Raw genomic sequence first — 22,706 nt, forward strand, 5'->3', positions numbered from 1 at the left:
TGGTCAGTAAAACTATTGAAAATCTTTTCTTTGTACTTCTGTCAGTTAAAGAAAGGTTCACATGAAATAACGTATCACAGATTTTTGTTTTTATCGCATTTTGGAAAATATCCCAACTTTTCTGGAAATGGGGTTTGTAGTTCCATCCCCCATCAGGAAGGTCTCAAAGCTCTCCGCTTCTCTTTGGATTCCAGACCTAATCAGTTTCCCTCTACCACCACTCTCCTCTGTCTAGCGGAATTGGTCCTTACTCTTAATAATTTTTCCTTTGGCTCCTCCCACTTCCTCCAAACTGAAGGTGTAGCTATGGGCACCCATATGGGTCCTAGCTATGCCTGCCTTTTTGTTGGCTTTGTGGAACAATCTATGTTCCAAACCTATTCTGGTATCTGTCCCCCATTTCTCCTTCGCTACATCGACGACTGCATTGGCGCTGCTTCCTGCGCATATGCTGAGCTCGTTGACTTCATTAACTTTGCCTCCAAATTTCACCCTGCCCTCAAGTATACCTGGTCCATTTCGACACCTCCCTCCCCTTTCTAGATCTTTCTGTCTCTGTCTCTGGAGACAGCTTATCTACTGATGTCTACTATAAGTCTCCTGACTCTCACAGCTATCTGGACTGTTCCTCTTCCCACCCTGTCTCTTGCAAAAATGCCATCCCCTTCTCGCAATTCCTCCGTCTCCGCCGCATCTGCTCTCAGGATGAGGCTTTAAATTCCAGGACGAGGGAGATGTCCTTCTTTTTTAAAGAAAGGGGCTTCCCTTCCTCCACCATCAACTCGGCTCTCAAACGCATCTCCCCCATTTCACACACATCTGCTGTCATTCTATCCTCCCGCCACCCCACTAGGAATAGGGTTCCCCTGGTCCTCACCTACCACCCCACTAGCCTCTGAGTCCAACATATTATTCTCCATAACTTCGGCCACTTCCAATGGGATCCCACCACTAAGCACATCTTTCCCTCCCCCCCCCCGCTTTCCACAGGGGTCACTCCCTACGCGACTCCCTTGTCCATTCGTCTCCCCCATCCCTCCCTACTGATCTCCTCCTGGCACTTATCCTTGTAAGCGGAACAAGTGCTACACATGCCCTTAAACTTCCTCCCTTACTGCCATTCAGGGCCCCAGACAGTCCTTCCAGGTGAGGCGACACCTCACCTGTGAGTCGGCTGGGGTGATATACTGCGTCCGGTGCTCCCGATGTGGCCTTCTGTATATTGGCGAGACCCGACACAGACTGGGAGACCGCTTTGCTGAACACCTACGCTCTGTCCGCCAGAGAAAGCAGGATCTCCCAGTGGCCACACATTTTAATTCCACATCCCATTCCCATTCTGATATGTCAGTTCACGGCCTCCTCTACTGTAAAGATGAAGCCACACTCAGGTTGGAGGAACAACACCTTATATTCTGTCTGGGTAGCCTCCAACCTGATGGCATGAACATCGACTTCTCTAACTTCTGCTAATGCCCCACCTCCCCCTCGTACCCCATCCGTTATTTATTTATATACACACATTCTTTCTCTCACTCTCCTTTTTCTCCCTCTGTCCCTCTGACTATACCCCTTGCCCATCCTCTGGGTCTTCCCCCCTCCCCTTTTTCTTCTTCCTGGACCTCCTGTCCCATGATCCTCTCATATCCCTTTTGCCAATCACCTGTCCAGCTCTTGGCTCCATCCCTCCCCCTCCTGTCTTCTCCTATCATTTTGGATCTCCCTCTCCCCCTCCCACTTTCAAATCTCTTACTAACTCTTCCTTCAGTTAGTCCTGACGAAAGGTCCCGGCCCGAAACGTCGACTGTACCTCTTCCTACAGATGCTGCCTGGCCTGCTGCATTCACCAGCAACTTTGATGTGTGTAATAAGAGCAGTGAATGCATTTGACTTTTATAAAGGCTGCTGCTGCACTTGAGTCGGCTGTAGCCTAAAACGCCTCATTCCCACCTCGTGGTCAAAAGGTCATTGATACAGAAAATGGTCCAGAGCCCGAGCCCGTGGTTCAGGCATTCCCAGTGCAGTGCTAGAGGGTGTTACACAGCTGGAGGCAAACCAGCACTTTGTCTTCTCCCTCAGCTGCAGGAAAGCAATGCCACTGTTTCAGCATGGATCATTGCTTCAATCCTGCTGCCAAAAACAGACCAACTATTCTTGTGGAATCATACCTTGCTGTGGTTAAAACAATTACTGTTGTTGCCCTGTAATATCAGTCTCTGCCCATTTGTAATTCCACATATTTGATACATTCTGTGAGTGATTATTTAAACATTCCTGTTTTCATCTGGGCTCAGTATCAATATCTCATTGCTATTGTCAGGGAGGAGGTACCGGAAGCTGAAGACACACATCCAGTGTTTTAGGATCAGCTTCCTCCCCTCCACCATCAGATTTCTGAATGGTCCATGAACACTGCTTCACTATTTTGCTTTCTTATTTATTTCCTATATACCGTACTTACTATAACTTACGGTAATTTTTTTAATGTATTGCATTGTACTGCTGCCGCAAAGCAATAAAATTCACAACATATGTCTATGATAATTAATCTGATTCTGATTCCATTGGTAATAATGTTTAGTCTCTCTCGCCCTAATTCAGAGGGGTCAGTAAACCTAGTGTCATGTGGTGGTGGGTTTTGGTTTCCTGGTTTTCCTCAGGTTCCCCAGCTCCTTGTGAGGTATTGCCTAACCTGCACTTGGCACAACCACACAGCCACATGTTTAATATTGGGAGTTCACTGGCCAGATAGCTGTGGCACAAACCCACATCCTAACAATCCAATCTGGAAATGACTGCAAAATGAAGTGGTTAACTCATGATCAAATGACCCCTGACAAAAGGAATGCGTGTTGAAAAAGGGGAGCTACGAGAGATGATGAATGTGATTCATTCACAATGGATACAAAGTGCCTGGGTGGGCTGGTGTCCTCAGATAAATCATTAAAACAGCACCTTTGATGAGAGTGTGGCTTTTTTCTCGCTCTTATACCAAGTTGTTTGAATCAGGATCCTTAATACTTCTCAATAGTCTTAATAGACATCAGTTAGGTACTACTAAAGGCTGAGGAATTAAGAGAACCCAAAGGAGCTGCACTCCAGACATGACAAGGGCTAAAGCCTTTTGAAATCACAGAACTTCAATATTTTAGCAAACAGATCCAGTTACATACATTCTTTTTGGATAATAAACTCTGCTAATTCAGCTGCTCATACAATAAAAAGCGTCATTTGTGTTAACAACCAACACACCGCAAGTGTTTATTGCATACTCCAGCACCAACATAGCATGCCCACAATACTCAGCAGAACAACACAGAACACAATAAAACAAAAACAACAATCCAACATGCCCTGTCCCTTCCTCCTTCCCACCTCTGCACATGCACATTCCTCTAACCCAACAGCAGAACATCTTCAGCCTTCAGCCTCCAGTGGACTTGCGGATTTGCAGAAACTAGTCCCTGACTTCTCCAGCAGACTTGCAGAGACGGGTAGATTTGGGGTTCTGGCCATCGGGCTTCAACTTTTGGACTCCTGATCGACTCTCAATGTTCGATCTGGACTTCCAATCAGCTGTTAAACTTCAATCCTGACCTCCAAATCGACCTTTGGGCTTCAATCTTCAGTATCAACCCAGGACTCGCAGATGATGACGAATGATGAATTAACTCCACCTTCCACTCTCTTCTCTTATTCCTCAATACCAGCAACTTATCATCTTCTATAGCTCTCAGCTCCACCTTCTCATCTTTGCTTTGTATCTTGTCAACTGACTGATTCACCTTCTAGCACAGTGAAGGACAGGAATCTGAGACGCTTTGACGTACAGGGGCCTCTTGGCTCCCTGAAGGTGTCAACACAAGTAGATAGAATGGCAAGAAAAGTGTATGGTCTGCTTGCCTTCAGTTTGTTGGGGCATTGAGTATAAAAGTTGGAAAGTCATATTGCAAATGTGTATAACTTTGGTTAGGTCACATTTGAAGTATTGTGTGCAGTTCTGGTCGCTCCATTACAGGAAGGATGTCAGATTCAGATTAGTTTGCTGTTGTATACACCAGGGTGTAATGAAATTCCTTGCTCCTGTGAAGCTCACAGATTAAACAGTGTACATGGTAATAATAAATACAACAATAAGATTATAATAAGAGATGGGAGTAAAATAGGCTATTTGCCCCATTGAGTCTGCTCCACTACTTGATCATGAATGATTTAAATTTTCCCTCTCAACCCCATTCTCCTGCCTTCTCTCTGCAATCTCTGTTACCCAACCTAATCAAGAACCTATCAACCTCTGCTTTAAATATATGTAATGACTTGGCCTTCACAGATGTCTGTGGCAATGAATTCTGCAGATTCACCACCATCTGATGAAAGAAATTGCTCCTCATCTCTGTTCTGATAGGATGTCCTTCTATTCTGAGACTGTACCCCCGGTCCTAGACTTCCACTATTGCAAACATCCTCTCCACATCCACTTTATCTTGACCTTTGAATATTCAATAGGTTTCAATGAGATGCCTCCTCAGTCTTCTAACCTCCAATGAGTACAGGCCAAAAGCCATCAAACACTCTTCATACATTAACCATTTCACTCCCAGGCTCATTCTTATAAACCTTCTCTGGACCCTCTCCATTGCTTTAGCTTATAATGCAATGAATACAGCAATGAGCAGAAAACAACAGAATGATACAAAGGTAGTAGTGCAAACGAAATACTAAAGAGGTAGAATTATGCATCTGAGAATGTACATCACCACCTGGAAGGGATAAATCTGATAGCAGTGGGAATTAAGCTGTTCTGAGTCAGGTTCTCTGAGCTTTTGAGCTCTCATATTTTCCTCCAGAAGGCGGAAGAGAGCAAACAGTGCCAGGGTGCCAGGCATCCTGGATGAGACTGTTGGCCCTCCTGAAGCAACACACCATGAAGGTGGAGATGCAAGAGCTACAATTATAGTTCTTGTGTCTCCCAAGGATTTTGAAATCCCAACCATGAAGATGAACTGGATGGGGGGCAGTGATGTCTATGATGGACTGGTGTTTACGTTCTGTTGACCTGGCTATAATGCAACACATACTGTACCAGGATATTGTATATAACATATCTGGAGAAGTTCGAGAGAATCAGATTAATTTATTTATCACGTACATTAAAGGAAACAGTGAAATGTGTTGTTTGCATTAACAGCCAACACAAACCAAGCATGTGCTAGTGGACAGCCCGCGAGTGTCGACACACATTCCAACGCCAACATAACTTGCTCACAGAGTTTAACACAGCAACTTCCAGTCAAGGTGGTACCTGTGTATGATGCTCCTTCGGTCAACATCTTCTGGATAGATCATGAAACTATATATTTCACTTCTTTTATGTCTTTTACATTTGTTTTTCATCTTGAACGTGATTCTGGAGCTGCTGGAGCCTGTGATTTGCAGTTTGGAGATCGTTTGGGTGTTTCAGCACTCCGCGGTCTCTGAGAGAATTCCGGGAGGCAGAGGCAGTGTTAGCAAGTCTCATGTCGAGAAGGCTGTGGGGTGTGAGCCAATGTTCGACACTGTTTCACTGATTAAAACCAATTTAAGTGACAAGGAAGATTGAAACATCGAGGTGAATGCAGAAGGTGAGCACTAGCTGCCTGCTTTTTGACTGCTGGTGGTTGGTATCGCTTTGCTATGGAGAGGGAAGACTGCCTTTTGATCGCTGGTGGGATCGCTCTGCTATGGAGAGAGGAGACTGCCTTTTGATCACTGGTGGGATCGCTCTGCTATGGAGAGAGGAGACTGCCTTTTGATCACTGGTGGGATCGCTCTGCTATGGAGACAGAAAGGCCAGTTGCTGGGCCCGGAGAATGCTACCCAGGTTTTCTGTGTTTTGGATATGGTCTTGGACTATGGTCTTTTTTTCCACTGTTATAGTTTTTTATATTCTGTGTTTTTTGTGTGTGTGGGAATCTAGACTTTTTTCAGTCCTACAGTTTATTTTATATTCTGTGTTTTTTGCCTGATCTTTCTCGTATTTTTTGTGTGCATGGGAGGGGGATCTTTCTATTCTGTTTTTGTTCATTTTTTCTGCAGGGAAAGGAATTTGAGCATTGATGATCATGCTGCCATTCTTTTCTTTCTTTATTTTGTGGCTATCTGGAGAAGAATTTCAGAGTTGTATACTTTGATTATAAATAAACCTTTGAACAACAAAGCAATGACAATGCACAACAGTAACAAAAGAAGCTCTTTTCCTCCCTCCATCCCACTACTCACACAATAGACAGTCCTCCAATTCCAGGACAGGCCGCCTCCAGGTCTCCAGTGCACATTTTCACACATTGGGCCTTTGCTTCCCCAGTGGAATCATAAACCCAGAGTTTCAGCCATTAGGCCTCGACTTTTGAATTTATGATCAACCTTTGGGCTTCAATCTTCAGTATTGCTGATGTTGGGAACCTAAACTCCAGGCCTTGAACTCTGGACTCACCGAAGACAGGACACCAAACTCCAGGTGTCATCGAGAAAGTTGAATCTTGTCCAACACTTGAGAAAATCTGTACACTGATGTGCTTTTTTGATCACTATATCAGTGTGTAAAGGGACTAGGTGAGGTTGAAACTTGAAGGTGTCAACTATGTCTGCATTGTTATGGTGTTATTCAAGATCATGTGTGTGAGTGTCGGGATTTCATGAATGTATCCTCCCACCAATCTACTGGTGCTGATGGGGATGTGGGGGGGAGGGGACTTTGTCTTTAAAACATACCAACAATTTGCTGTAATGTAATCAACCTTTGCGGTTTGGTCAAGAATGGTTAGCCCCTGAACTTGAGAAAGTGTGGAATGAGAAGGGAAACTGTTACCCAAGCTACTGCAAGTGGTGCCACAATGGGTCTTCACCCCTGACTCGGGTAAGAACAGGAGTTTATCAACCTCTTGGTTATTGTTAGCATTCACTGAGATGAAGTTCTGGTTGATCTGTAATATAGCTGGACATATTTTTATGCAGGGTTGTAAGTGCAGACCATCTTAGAGCTTGCTGGCTCCTAATATTGACTTGTATTATCTTACAAACATTTTTGCACTTGGACTGCAGGGCTGACTTCTTGTTAACATGAAAGTGTCAACTTTAATGAGGCATATACCTTGGTGAGAGAGAAACTGAAAATCAGCGAAGGAAGTGAATACTTTACATTGGTATTCGCAAAGGCAGCCGGGCTGGACAAAATCCCAGGCTGAGTACTCGGGGAGTGTGCACATCAGCTCACTGACATCTTCATGAACATCTTCAACACTTCATTCATCCAGGTTGCCGACTCCACATGCTTCAAATCAGTCACCATCATTCCTGTACCAAAGAACTCTACACCTTTAGAACTAAATGACCCCTGCCTTGTGGCACTGATGCCAGTCATTGTGAAGTGCTTTGAATGGTTGGTAATGGCACATATCAAAAACTCCTTCCCTACCACATTAGACACTCAACAATACGCTCACGGATAGAACAGCTCTACAGCAAATGCCATAGCATCTGTCATGCACCTGGCCCTTTCACACCCTAGAAAACAAGGACTCATGTCAAAATGTTGCTTCTGGAATTAATTTCTGCATTTAACACTATTGTCCCACAGATCTTGGCAAACAAACTTCTATTCCTCAGTCTAAATACACCACTGTGCGACTGGATGTTGAACTTCCAACAGACCTCAAATAGTCAGGATGCACTACTGCTCCTCCCTCCCCATCATCCTCAACATGGATGTCTCCTGAGCTCATTGCTGTACACTATGCCGTCTCGTGACTGCACAGCCAAACATCCGAGTAATCATACTGTCATATCACCAGTGACACAACAGTGGTGGGGCTCATTACTAACAACGATGAGATGACCTATACAGAGAAGGTGGAAGAGCTTGAGGCCTGTTTCCAGGCAAATAACCTCTTCCTCAATATCATCAAGACAAAGAAGATGGCTATCAACTTCAGGAGAACTCACATCCCTCTTTACATCAGTGGCACAGCAATGGAAACTGGAAGCAGTTTCAAACTCCTGGAAGTGCACACCTTAAACAACCTCTCATTGTTCCAGAACACATCAGGAAAGCTCACCAATACCTCTACTTTCTGAGAAGTCTGAGGGGAGCTGGACTGTACACATCTATATTCACGTCATTCTACAGATGTGCAGCAGAGAGCATCCTAACATGCTGTATCACTGCTTGGTATGAAAACTGCACTACAGCGGAAAGGAAAGCTGTATAATGGCTAGTCAATACTACCCAATGCATCACTGGCACCAGCCTACCCACCAGCAAGGATATTTATACAGAAAGGTGCCAGAAAAGGGCCAGTAGCATTATGAAGGATCCCACCAACCCTGCTTATGGATTGATTGTCCCACTCCCATCAGAGAGGAAGCTACATAGATTCCTCGCCAGGACCACTAGACGCAAAACATTTATTTTCCTCAAGCAATAAGGCTGACTAACATCTCCACCCATTAATCCATCCCTCCAAGTCGGACAGCATCAATGGAAGAGAATAAACATTGACATTTCGGGCTGAGACCCCACATCAGGACTCTGGAATAATGGTCTCGGCTTGAAACGTCAACTGTTTATTCCTTTTGGTAGATGTTGCCTGACCTGCTGAGTTCCTCAGCATTTTGTACTCCATCCTCTCTCCCCACCTTTTTATTCTGGCTTCTGCTCCCTTCCTTTCCAGTCCTGATGAAGGGTCTGAGCCCAAAATGTTGACTGTTTATTCCCCTCCATAGATGCTGCCAGATTTCTAGCACCCTCGGAATCTCTTGTGTTGCCTTGGATTTCCAGCATCTGCAGACTTTCTTGTGTTTGTAAACCATCCCTCCAAACCCCCAACCATCACTATTTTATCTTTTTCTGTCAGTCACCTTTTCTGAACCTAGCATCATTTTATGGACATACAATCAATCTATTTTATGCACAATATTTATATTTATTGTGTTTTTTAAAATTATTATTATTATTGGGTTCTTTATCTTTTGTAATTTTTTTTGTGATGCATTGGATCTGGAGTAACAATTAATTCATTCTTTGTTTGCTGGAAATGACATTAAACAATCTTGAATCTTGAAGTTTGCATCTTGACTTTGTCGTTGAAGAATTTAGTGAAGGAAAAGGTGGAAATCTAGTGTAGGTCTCCATAAATAAAGAGGAGGTACTTGATGCCTTAGTGATCTTAAAGGTGAACGTTGAGGACATGTTGGCGCCCGAATGTATGGCGGCATTTCTGAGCTACTCTCAGCACATTCTTAGGTTGTGCTGGTTGTTATCACAAACAACACATTTCACTGTATATTTCAATATATATGTGATCAATAAATGAATCTGAATCTGAAAGACTCGATGGAATTTATCCCAGGCTGCTGCTGAACGAAGGGAAAAGATTGCTGGAGCTCTGGCTGAGATTTTCACATTTCCATTGGACACAAGTGAGGTCCCAGATGACTGGAAGATAGCAAACGTGGTCCTCTCAAGCAGGGCAGCAGGGAAAAGCCTGGTCCCTACAGACCTGGGAGCCCAACCTCCAGGGGTGGGAGAGATACTGGAAAACATTTGAAAGACATATTGATTACCTGGAAAAGCAGGGACACTTCAGAAACAGCCAACATGACTCTGTCAAGGGCAGATCCTGTCTGACCAATCTGAATTCTTAAAACATAAAGTGTATTAATGAGAGCAGTGCAGATTTACATGGATTTTATGGGTTTACAAAGTCCCACTTGAGAGACTGATTCTAAAAATCTTGGGTTGGTAGCAACTGCTGTTCACCTCCCCTGATTCCACCTATCACCTCCCAGCCCCTTCCTCCTTCCTTCCTCTCATCTCTTTATACCAGCTCTCTCCACTCTTAATGCTGATACAGGGTCAAAGAGCACTACAGCACAGAACAGGCCCTTTAGTACATCTAGATTGGCTTCAGGTCTTAACTCGAAACAGCAAGTTCCTTTGCCTTCACAAACATTGCTTGATCCATCAAGTTTCCCCAGGTGATGTTCTTTGCTCCAGATTCCAGCATCTGAGTCTCCTGTATCTCTGTTCAAGTTCTTTCTTTAACAACCATTTATCTTCATGAAAGCATTCATCATGAATGTTTTTCAATTGTTTGCAATATTCTAATATTGTATCATAGCGTATACTGTGTATCATAGGCAAATGGATGGCTATATAGAGGGAAGGGTTAGATTGATCTTCGGGTATGTTAAAAGATTGGCACAACATTATGGGCTAAAAGGCCTTTACTGTGCTGTACTGCTCTATGCTCCAGTGTGTGTGTGTGTGTGTGTGTGTGTGTGTGTGAGCATCAAGTGATGACGTCAATGCCATAGCCACGATCTCTCTATGATTCCTCCTTTTCATTTCTCTCAGTTATCCAACATGAACCTTGAAAGTGGAACACTGAACAGGGGAAATGGATTCATGACTCCCGCTGTCCATTCATCAGTCACTACCCTGGGCCCAGCACGGACTTCCCACTCTGACTCTGGATGTGCCAGCAGAGCTGCTTCCGAAGCCTCCTGGTAAGCTCATTCAAAAGAGCCTACTTGTCACTTATGGAGTTGTTGTTCAATGCCAGGAGAGACTGTTAGCCTGATTGCCAAGCCATCCAAAAGGGGTTGGTCATTAGCCAGCTGCAATGTGTTATGGTGTGTTCTCCCTGTGGAGCTGCAGTGTGACTCCATTAGAATTGGTCTATTATTGTCATATGTGCAGAAGTACTATGAAGAGTTTGTCTTGCATACTGTTCATATAAACAAAGGAGGTTCTGCAAATCCTGGAAATCTAGAGCAACACACAAAATGATGAGGGTCTTTGCCTGAAATGTCGACTGTTTATTCCCCTCCATAGATGCTGTCTGAACTGCTGAGGTCCTCCAGCATTTTGTGTGCTGCATACTGTTCATATCGATTAAAGCATTACCCAGTGCATTGAGGTAGTACAAGGAAAATCAATAACGATGCCAAGTAAAGTGTAACAGCCATAGAGAAAGTGCAGTGTAGGTAGACAATAAAGTGCAAGATCATAATGTGGTAAATTGTGAGGTCAAGGGTCCATTTTATAAGTTAATCCCATTTAAACTAATTATATCATTGTGCTTTCATCAACTTATTTCTTTCCCGCCACCTCCTTCTGGTTCCATCCTCCTTCCCTTTCTCCCGTGGTCCACTCTCCACCCCTATCAGATTCCTCTTCTCAGCCCTATATGTTTTCCACCTATCACCTCCCAGCTTCTTGCTTCATCTCCCTCTCGCCACCCACCCACCTTCCCCCTCACCTGGCTTCACTTATAACCTGCCAGCTTGTACTCCTCCCCCTCTCCCCACCTTTTTATTCTGGCTTCTGTTCCCTTCCTTTCCGGTCCTGATGAAGGGTCTGAGCCCAAAATGTTGCCTGTTTACTCCCCTCCATAGATGCTGCCAGATTTCTAGCACCTTCGGAATCTCTTGTGTTTATGACTTATTGGTCACCCAGTTAAGTTGTGCTCAAAAGCCACACAAAAGGTGGGGTTGTAGAAGATATTAATATGATCCTTGTGTGTTTCTGTGTCTTTCTGGGACTTTGCTGCTAGCCTTTACCTCCCCTTGAGCTGGTGCGTCTGTAATGCTGTCTGACCGTTAATGAGGTCAGTGGCATTACTAAGTCATTTCAATGTGGAGCCAGACATGCTGGTCTAGGTCTGGAATCACCACCCAGCCAGATCGCGTTATGGCAGTAGATGTCCTCCTTCATGAAGACATCGGTGACCAGTAGGGTAATGGGCACTATTACCGATGTTATTTTATTTACTCCGGATTATTTACCTAAAATTTTCTTATGTGAGGCAAAGCAGCAATGAAGTCATGGACCCTATACAGATTATGGAGAAGGATTTTTTTGCCGTCTTGAGGAAAATTAGCGTGGATAAATACTCAGGGCCTGACAAACCTTGTGAGAGGCTAGTGCAGAAATTCTTGTAGACCCTAGCAGAGATATTTAAAACATCTTTTGCAATGAATGAGATGCTGGGAGAATTGGAGGATAGCTAATGTTGTTTTGCTGTTCAAGAAAGGCTCTAAGAATAAACCAGGAAATTGAAAGCCGGTGAGTCTGACATCAATAGTAGGTAAGTTATTGGAATGTATTCTAAAGGACCAGATATATAAGTATCTGGATAGACATAACTAATTAGGGGTAGTCAACATGGCTTTGTGCATGCTAGATCATGTCTAACCAATTTTATAGAGTTTTTCAAAGAAGTTATCAGCAAAGTTGATGAAGGCAAGATAGTAGATGTTATCTACATGTACTTTATCAAGGCCTTTGACAAGGTCCTGCTTGGGAGGTTGGTCAAGATAGTTCAGTTGCTTGGTATTCAAGGTAGTAAACTGGTTTAGACATTGGCTTCACAGGAGAAGCCAGAGTGTGGCAGTAGATAGTTGCCTCTTTGACTGTTGGCCTGTGACTAGAGGTGTGCCGCAGGGATCAATGCTGGGTCCTTTGTGCCAGGTGACTTACAGTACGGTCAAAGAGCAGCCAATTGGACCATAGTTATCGGTGCTTCCAAGTTCCTCTGTTAAAAATTATCCAGAGTCCCTTAATGTTGAAACCCATTGCAGAGGTCAAGAGTTTCCCACCCTGTGTGTGATATACTTTAATGTGGGTTTTCCAATAATCTCCCTTATCCTACACTTCTCTGCCTCATTCAGTCTCCATTGCACTCTTTTTCTGTCCATGATACTAATTCTGACACTTTCCTTCTCCTGCTCTTTCCTTTTTTCCTTTCAGAGTCATCACTAATAATTAACCTAATTCTAATCTGCTCCAAAACTGGTGACTGTGGTGTCCACAGCAGAGGCTGAGGGAAACGGTGAATCGTGCTCTCTCTCTCTGGATTTGATTGCAGCTTGTCTTGTACATACCCTAACAATTCCAATCACTGAAGCGTGCACACACACAGCTGCATCAGAACACACCAAACTGACATCTGTATTGTGAGCCCTGGACACTGACCCACATTAAATCGTCCCCATTCTTTCGGAAGCATGCTGTCAAATGAGGGAGGCTTGCCAAACTGCGTAGGAAGAGGAAGTATCAACTGGTGGGGAGGTGAGGGGGTGGGGGAATACATTTAACTCAACTCACCGCCAGTAGTAAATTGTACAAAATCTATAACTACTTACAGCAGTAAGTAATGATGCCAAATGAGCCTCCTGTTTTCAATTTGTGTTCATGGAGAGATACAAGTGGGGGCAGAGATTTCAACTCGGCAATTCAGCCCATGTTTTTGACCTTACAGATTGTCAGCAGGTTACAGAAAGTTTGTGGGTGTGGGTGCAGGAGATCATGGTGTGTGTGTGTGTGTGTAAGGGATCACAGCATGCATGGGAGCAGAGGATCGTGTGTGTGTGCGGGAGCAGGAGATCACGGCGAGCATGGGAGCAGAAGATTACAGTGTGTGTGGGTGTAGGATGTCATGGCATGTGTGCATGCAGGAGATCACGGCAGTAGTGTGTAGGAGCAGGGGGGGGTCCTGTTTTCAATTTGTGTTTATAGAGAGATGCAAGCAAAGCAAAGATTTCAACTCTGCAATTCAACCCATGTTCTTGGGGCCCGTCCAGGGATCCTCTCAGCAGGTGACAGAAAGTGTGTGGGTGTGTATGTGTGGGAAATCACGGTTTACGTGGGAGCGGGAAGTCATGGCGTGTGCGTGTGTGGGAACTGGAGATCACAGGTGCATGGGAGCAAGGAATCAAGCTGTGGATGTATGCATGAGATCATGGTGTACGTGGCTGCAGGGAATCACAGCGTATGTATGTGGGTGTGGGAGATCATGGCGTGTGTGGGAGCGGGGAATCATCAAATCCACAAGTCCTGACTAAGGGTCTCGGCCTGAAACGTCGACTGTACCTCTTCCTAGAGATGCTGCCTGGCCTGCTGCGTTCACCAGCAACTTTTATGTGTGTTGCTCGAGTTTATTTTTATTCAGTCATATACAGGGATACTGCCAAATGAACAAGTGTTCGTCCATACCAAGGTACACAACACAGTACATACTGTATTACTCTCACATCACATAAAGTAAAATTACCACATATATTTAACAAATAATAAGGTGCATTTACAAGACAAGTTAAAAAGTAAACAGTGTAAGGTTACTGGCACTTTGTTCATGATGAAACTTGGGTGGTGGCAGGGAGTTCAGTAGTCTCAAGGCCTGGGGGAGAAACTGTTTTCCATCGTAACAGTCCGTGTCTTAATGCTACAGCACCTCCTACATGATGGTAGGCGTCAAAGGGATTGTTGAATGGATGGAAGAGATCATTAATAATTCTGGGGGCACTGCGTAAGCAGTGATTATGGTAAATATTTCATATGGGTGGAAGAGAGACCCCGATGATCCCATCAGTAGCTCTCACAATCCTGGGTGGTGGGGGGGATGCTGTGGGAGAAACTCACTCACCTCAAACTCCTCAAGAAGTGGTGACGCGGCTGTGCTTTGTTGACTAAAGAGGTGGTGTTGAGGGACCAGGTGACATTGTTCATTATGTGCAGTGAGAAGTGATTACCTCGCATATTTCCAAAGTCCACAATCATTTCTTTAGTCTTGTCAATGTTGAGACTCAAGTTGTTGTGCTCATCCCGTTCTACCAGCCTCTCTTCCTCCTCTCTGTACACTGTTTCATTGTAATTGTTGATGAGGCAATTACAATTGTTGTGTCATCAGCGAACTTGGTGATCCAATTTGAACTGGATCTAGCAGTCCAGTCATGTGTCAGCAGTGTGAACACCATCAGGCTGAGCACACAGCAATGGAGGTACCAGTGCTCAGCATGATGGAGCTAGAGAAGCTGCTGCCAACACAGATTGACTGTGGCCTTTCTGTCAACAGGTCGAAGATCCAGTTACAGAAAGAGGTGTTATGACCCAATGTGGACAGTTCACCACCGGTAAATCCCTCATTTGCCATATGGGATCATCATATTAAACACATAGCTGAAGTCAATAAACAGCATTCTGGCGTATGAGGCACAATTTCCAAATGGGACAGGACAGGGTGGAGTGCAGAGACGTGGATTGTGGCATGTGTAGGGGCAGGGAATCATGACATGTGTATGTGGGAGCAGAAGATCATGGTGTGTGTGTGGGGAAACAGGAGACCGTAGCATGTGTACATGGGCGTAGGAGATCAGTGTGTGTGTGTGTGTGTGTTAGTATGAGATCACAGTATGTTTGGAAGCAGGAGATTACAGCGTGTGTGTGTGTGGAAGATCACAGTGTGTGTGGGGGAGCAGGAGATCACAGTGTGTGTGTGGGAGATCACAGTGTGTGTGTGAGCGGGAGATCACAGCAGGTGTGTGGAAGTATGAGATCACAGTGTGTGTGGGAGCAGGAGATCATGGTGTGTGTGTGAGCAGGAGATCACGGTGTGAGTGTGCAGGAGATCACAGTGTGTGTGGGGGAGCAGGAGATCACAGTGTGTGTGTGGGAGATCACAGTGTGTGTGTGAGCGGGAGATCACAGCAGGTGTGTGGAAGTATGAGATCACAGTGTGTGTGGGAGCAGGAGATCACGGTGTGAGTGTGCAGGAGATCACAGTGTGTGTGGCAGCGGGAGATCACAGTGTGTGTGGCAGCGGGAGATCACGGTGTGTGTGTGTGTGGGAGATCACAGTGTGTGTGGGAGCAGGAGATCATGGTGTGTGTGGGAGCAGGAGATCACGGTGTGTGTGTGAGTGGGAGATCACAGTGTGTGTGTGTGAGCGGGAGATCACAGTGGGTGTGTGAGCAGGAGATCACGGTGTGAGTGTGCAGGAGATCACAGTGTGTGTGGCAGCGGGAGATCACAGTGTGTGTGTGTGTGGGAGATCACAGTGTGTGTGGGAGCAGGAGATCACGGTGTGTGTGTGAGAGCAGGAGATCACAGTGTGTGTGAGAGCAGGAGATCACGGTGTGTGTGTGTGTGAGTGGGAGATCACAGTGTGTGTGTGTGAGCGGAAGATCACAGTGTGTGTGTTAGCGGGAGATCACAGTGTGTGTCTGTGAGCGGGAGATCACAGTGTGTGTGAAAGCAGGAGATCACGGTGTGTGTGTGTGTGTGTGTGTGTGTGTGTGTGAGTGGGAGATCACAGTGTGTGTGTGTGTGTGAGCGGAAGATCACAGTGTGTGTGTTAGCGGGAGATCACAGTGTGTGTCTGTGAGTGGGAGATCACAGTGTGTGTGTGAGTGGGAGATCATGGTGTGTGTGTGAGAGCAGCAGATCACGGTGTGTGTGTGTGTTAGCGGGAGATGACAGTGTGTGTGTGTGTGCGGGAGATCACAGTGTGTGTGAGTGGGAGATCACGGTGTGTGTGTGAGCGGGAGATCACGGTGTATGTGGGAACGGGAGATCACGGTGTGTGTGTGCAGGAGATCACAGTGTGTGAGCGGGAGATCACAGCGGGTGTCTGGGAGCGGGAGATCACAGCGGGTGTGTGGGAGCAGGAGATCATGGTGTGTGTGCAGGAGATCACAGTGTGTGAGCGGGAGATCACGGTGCGTGGGAGCAGGAGATCACGGTGCATGGGAGCAGGAGATCACAGTGTGTGTGTGGGAGCAGGAGATCACAGTGTGTGTGTGCGGGAGATCACGGTTTGTGAGGGAGCAGGAGATCACGGTGTGTGTGTGTGTGAGCGGGAGATCACGGTGTGTGTGTGCAGGAGATCACGGTGTATGATCGGGAGATCACAGCGGGTGTGTGTGTGTGTGTGAGCAGGAGATCACGGCATGTGTGTGTGTGGGAGATCATGGTGTGTGTGTGTGAGCGGGAGATCACGGCATGTGTGTTAGTGGGAGATCACGGTATGTGCGTGAACGGAAGATCATGGTGTGTGGGAGCGGGAGATCATGGTGTATGTGTGAGCAGGAGATCACGGTGTGTGTGTTAGTGGGAGATCATGGTGTGTGTGTTAGCGGGAGATGACTCTGTGTGTGTGTGTGTGTGTGTGGGCGGGAGATCACGGTGTGTGCGTGAGCGGGAGATCACAGTATGTGTGTGTGTATGTGCGGGAGATCACGGTGTGTGCGGGAGATCACGGTGTGTGCGTGAGCGGGAGATCACAGTGTGTGTGTGTGTGCGGGAGATCACAGTGTGTGTGTGGAAGATCATGAGTGAGCGGGAGATCACGGTGTGTGTGTGAGGAGGAGATCACAGTGGGTGTTTGTGAGCGGGAGATCACGGTGTGTGTGTTAGCGGGAGATCACAGTGTGTCTCTGTGAGCGGGAGATCACAGTGTGTGTGAGAGCAGGAGATCACGGTGTGTGTGTGTGTGTGTGTGTGTGTGTGAGCGGAAGATCACAGTGTGTCTGTGAGCGGGAGATCACAGTGTGTGTGTGTGAGCGGAAGATCACTGTGTGTGTGAGCGGAAGATCACAGTGTGTGTGTGAGCGGAAGATCACAGTGTGTGTGTTAGCGGGAGATCACGGTGTGTGTCTGTGAGCGGGAGATCACGGTGTGTGTGTGAGTGGGAGATCATGGTGTGTGTGTGAGTGGGAGATCATGGTGTGTGTGTGAGAGCAGCAGATCACGGTGTGTGTATGTGTTAGCGGGAGATGACAGTGTGTGTGTGTGTGCGGGAGATCACAGTGTGTGTGAGTGGGAGATCACGGCGTGTGTGTGAGCGGGAGATCACGGTGTATGTGGGAACGGGAGATCACGGTGTGTGTGTGCAGGAGATCACGGTGTGTGTGTGCAGGAGATCACAGTGTGTGAGCGGGAGATCACAGCGGGTGTGTGGGAGCAGGAGATCATGGTGTGTATGCAGGAGATCACAGTGTGTGAGCGGGAGATCACGGTGTGTGTGGGAGCAGGAGATCACAGTGTGTATGTGAGCGGGAGATCACGGTGCGTGGGAGCAGGAGATCACGGTGCGTGGGAGCAGGAGATCACAGTGTGTGTGTGGGAGCAGGAAATCACAGTGTGTGTGTGCAGGAGATCACGGTTTGTGAGGGAGCAGGAGATCACGGTGTGTGTGTGCAGGAGATCACGGTGTATGATCGGGAGATCACAGCGGGTGTGTGGGAGCAGGAGATCATGGTGTGTGTGTGTGAGCGGGAGATCACTGCTTGTGTGTTAGTGGGAGATCACGGTATGTGTGTGAGCGGAAGATCATGGTGTGTGTCTGGGAGCGGGAGATCATGGTGTATGTGTGAGCGGGAGATTACGGTGTGTGTGTGAGTGGGAGATCATGGTGTGTGTGTTAGCGGGAGATGACTCTGTGTGTGTGTGTGTGGGCGGGAGATCACGGTGTGTGTGGGAGATCACAGTGTGTGCGTGAGCGGGAGATCACAGTGTGTGTGTGTGTGTGTGCGGGAGATCACAGTATGTGTGTGTGTATGTGCGGGAGATCACGGTGTGTGTGTGGAAGATCATGAGTGAGTGGGAGATCACGGTGTGTGTGTGAGCAGGAGATCACAGCGGGTGTTTGTGAGCGGGAGATCACGGTGTGTGTGTGTGTGAGATCACAGCGGGTGTGTGGGAGTGGGAGATCACAGCGGGTGTGTGGGAGCGGGAGATCACAGTGTGTGTGGGAGCAGGAGGTCATGGTGAATGTGAGAGGGAGATCACGGTGTGTGAGGGAGCGGGAGATCACAGCGGGCATGTGGGAGCAGGAGATCATGGTGAATGTGAGAGGGAATTGGAGATCACAAAATGCTTCAGAGGGAACAGAAGATTGCAGTGAATGAATGCTAGGATAGGCCTGTGGGACCTCTGTGCTTTGTTTGGTTCTTATTCTCAGTGTATAAGGTTTGTTTTGGCTGCTTTGTCAGACTCTGGCTTAGAGTCTGTCTGCATAATGGCGAAAAACCTGTGTTGCTGCGGGAAGATTTTTGAATATCCGTCAGTAGTGTCAATACTGCTGTCAGAGTCCAGCGTAGGGTGTGTCTCACCATCAAAATGCTCCTTACTGCCACTGGGCTCATTGTTCCTACTGGGGCATTACAGATGTTAAGGATGGCTGGTTTGTTCAAGTGAGCAGCCTTGTGTTTATTGTGAAAGTGTGTTTTAAATCCATGCCATGGCTTTATAGTGCAAGACATAAAAATTACAATAAAATTTAAATAGTACAGAAAGAGAACAAAGCATCGATGGGTTCATGGGCCTTTCAGAAATCTGATGGCAGAGGGGATGAAGCTGTTCCTAAAACATTGAGTGTGTGTCTTCAGGCTCCTGTACTTCCTCCTTGATGGTATTATTGAGAAGATGTTCTGTATGGTGAGTGTCCTCTATGATGGATGCTGCCTTCTGAAGATCATAAAACATAGGAGCAGAGAATTCACTTGTGAAGATGTCCTCTGGTGGGAAGGCTAGTACCCATGATGGAGCTAGCTGAATCTTCAACCCTCTGAAGCTTTTTACAATTCTTTGCAGGGGCCCCTCATATCAGACTGTAGGGTAAGATGGAGGGATAGCTATCTTCCCTTTAAATTCTCAATCCTGAGGCAGCATCTTGAACCGAAACATCAGTTGTCCATTTCCCTCCACAGATGCTGCCTGACCTGTTGAGTTCCTCCAGCCAGAGAAAACCTGCAGATGCTGGAATTCAAAAGAATGCACACAAAATGCTGGAGGAACTCAGCAGACGAGGTAGCATGTATGGAAAAGAGTAAACAGTCAATGTTTCAGGCTGAGACCCTTCATCAGGACTGAAAAAAAGAGATTAGAATTCATAGTAAGAAGTTGGGAGGAGGAGAGGAGGAAGTACAAAGGAGTAGGTGATAGGTAAACCCAGGAGAGGGCGGGCAGTGAAGTAAAGAGCTGGGAAGTTGATGAAAGAAATTTAGGGTTGGAGAAGGGGAATCTGGTAGCAGAGGGCAGAAGGCCATGGTAGAAAGGGAAGGGGGAGGAGCACCAGAGGGAGGTGATGGACAGGTCAGGATATAAGGTGAGAGAGAGAAGTGGGAATGGGGAATGGTGAAGGAGAAGGGGGAGGCAGTTACCAGAAGTTCGAGAATTGATGTTCATTCCATCAGATTGGGGGCTACCCAGATGGAATATAAGATGTTGTTCCTCCATACTGAGTATGGCCTCATCACAGCAGTGGAGGAGGCCATGGACTGACATGTCAGAATGGGAATGAGAAGTAGAATTGAAATGTGTGGTCACCAGGAGATCCCGCTCTTTCTGGCAGACAGAGCATAGGTGGTTGGCAAAGCGGTCTCCCAATCTATGTTGGTTCTCACAGCTATACAAGAGGTCACACCGGGAGCATGAGTGCAGGAAGCAGTACCAATGCAGTTATTAATGTAGCATAGGAAAAGTTGGTGAGTGATGCCGGTGTAGGCTTGGAACATAGACTGTAGCGTAGGCAGGCATAGCTGGGGTCAATGTGAGTTCCCCTGGCTACATCTTTTGTTTGAAGGAAGTGGAAGGAACCAAAGGAGAAATTATTGAGAGTGAGGACCGGTTCTACCAAACAGAAGAGAGTGGTGGTGGCGGGGAGCTGGTTGGGTCTGATGGCCAGAAAGAAATAGAGGCCTTTGAGACCTTCCTAATGGGGGGTGCAGGTGTATAGGGACTGGACATCTCAAGTGAAAATGAAATGACAAGTCCAGGGAACTTGAAGTCACTGAAAAGAACAAGAGTGTGTGGAAGTGTCATGGATGTAGGTGGGAAGGGACTGAACCGTTGGGGGGGCGGGGATGTATAACAGAGTCAAGGTATGCAGGTATAAGTTCAGTGGGTCAGTAGCAAGCAGAATCAAAAGGTCCACCTGGACAAAACAACAGGAATACTGCAGATGTTGGAAATTCAAGCAACACACATCAAAGTTGCTGGTGAACGCAGCAGGCCAGGCAGCATCTCTAGGAAGAGGTACAGTCAACGTTTCAGGCCGAGACCCTTCATCAGGACTAACTGAAGGAAGAGTTAGTAAGAGATTTGAAAGTGATTCAAATCTCTTACTAACTCTTCCTTCAGTTAGTCCTGACGAAGGGTCTTGGCCCAAAACGTCAACTGTACCTCTTCCTAGAGATGCTGCCTGACCTGCTACGTTCACCAGCAACTTTTTATGTGTGTTCCCCCACCCCCCATCTATGGGTTTGATAGTGAGGTTAGGGTTAGTGAGGAGAGAGTGGAGAGCAGTGTGTTCGGAAGGAGTGAGGTTAGAACTGGAGAGAGGAGTAGTAAAGTCAGTGGTTGATGTCACCCGGTGCAGACATGGCCCAAGTGCGGAGTGAGAGACACAGAAGCAGGTTGATACTTTAATGCGAACAGTGTTAAAGGGAAAAGAAAACAATAAACACTAGGCCAAACAGGGCTGTTAACTAAAACTCTCAAATGGAAAACGAAGCCTACACTGCTGTTGAAAAGAACAACTAAGAATAAAGCGAATGCCACTAATCTTCAGAGTCAGTTGACTCAACAGTCCAATTTCTCAGGCAAGACAGAATGCAAAACAGACATCGAAGCGTTGCTGTGTCTGAGTTTTGACAAATACTACGACGGAATGAGTGGAGTTAAGTACGATCACAATGAAATAATAATTAGCTGATATATGCATATTCACGAGTGCAATTGCCGTATCTGCTGTGCTGCTGAATCCATGGTTGTGACAGTTGATGTCTCATGAGCAGTTAGCAATGAAAAGATCCAGAACAGGCAGAAGACCAGAGTGGTGTGTCCAGGAAGAAGAGGAGGGTTGGAAATGGGAGAAGGGGTCATCGGTGCAGGCTGGAGTGTCCTTGCCAAAGAAATAGGCATGGAAACAGAGGTGGGGGAAGAAGAGCTCAGCATCATGGTGGTGCAGAACACACTGAGGTGTGGACACAGGGGGATGAAGGTGAGGCCCTTACTGGGGACAGAATGTTCTGCCCCAGAGAGGGGAAGGTCAGAGGGAATTCTGAAGAGCTGGCACAGATGAGAGTTGGGATCAGAGCGGGGAAGAGGGTTAGTAATGTCAGAGGAGAGGGGAGGGTTGGGGTGTTCAGGGACGGGTTTTGTTATTGATGATCTTCTTTTTGCACTGTGAGGTGCATCGGGCAGCATTTTTGCTATTTCCTTAGCACTTGACTGTTTTTTACAAGACAGAGTTGTTAGCTCGACACTCAACCCAGCACGGATGGAAAGCATGCAGTAGACACTTTGAAGGGGTCTGGGTTATTGGAACCCACACAGAGAGCCAGTGGAGTTTGGGTCCTGAATCTGCTCAGATTGTTCGAACCGTTGAGGTCAGCAGCAGGGATTGTGGTCTGGGAACATCCGTGGTTACTGCCGTTGGAGATGGCAGGTTCTGTGGTCTGTAGATGGGCGATCTTCTGATCCTTGCTGGATGTAGAACGGCAAAGAACCGGCAATTGAAAGCGTGGATCCAACAGACGATAAAGTATCAGACAGGTTCATTGCAGGCGGTGGATAGAAAATCCCAGAGTTGTGAAAGCAACTGGGATAGCGTCCCCAGGTATCTCCTATTGGCGAAAAGCATGGTGTATAGAACGCAGCAGGAGAAGTAATCGATTGAATGCAAGTGCCCGGGGTCTTCAGAGGGTCCGAATTGAGAAGTTTAAAAACTGATCTGGAAGCCATGTTGCACAAAATGGCGGCGCAGACAACATCCCAGGAAGGATACGTGGCTCTGGTACCAGGTCTGGGTGAGCACATGGTCGAAGAGTTGGAGGGCAGCAGAGATCACAGAGGGAGAGCAGTGAGAGAGGGTTTCACTGAACTC

General features: G+C 46.6%; 1 protein-coding gene across 9 annotated transcripts in view; it reads left to right on the forward strand.

The window, feature by feature from the left end:
* The window catches only part of ttll5 (tubulin tyrosine ligase-like family, member 5), a 508,510-nt gene that overhangs the window by 319,413 nt on the left and 166,391 nt on the right, over positions 1-22,706 (forward strand). For 8 of the 9 annotated variants that reach the window (XM_063045983.1, XM_063045976.1, XM_063045953.1 and 5 more), the window contains exon 29: positions 10,394-10,545. In XM_063045983.1, coding sequence (XP_062902053.1) covers positions 10,394-10,545 — 152 coding nt within the window. Of the gene's footprint in view, positions 1-10,393; positions 10,546-14,894; positions 14,953-22,706 lie in introns of all 9 variants that reach the window. The other variant, XM_063046021.1, reaches the window with a different exon arrangement.

Source organism: Mobula hypostoma, chromosome 1 (genome assembly GCF_963921235.1).
Source record: "Mobula hypostoma chromosome 1, sMobHyp1.1, whole genome shotgun sequence".
NCBI lineage: Eukaryota > Metazoa > Chordata > Chondrichthyes > Myliobatiformes > Myliobatidae > Mobula > Mobula hypostoma.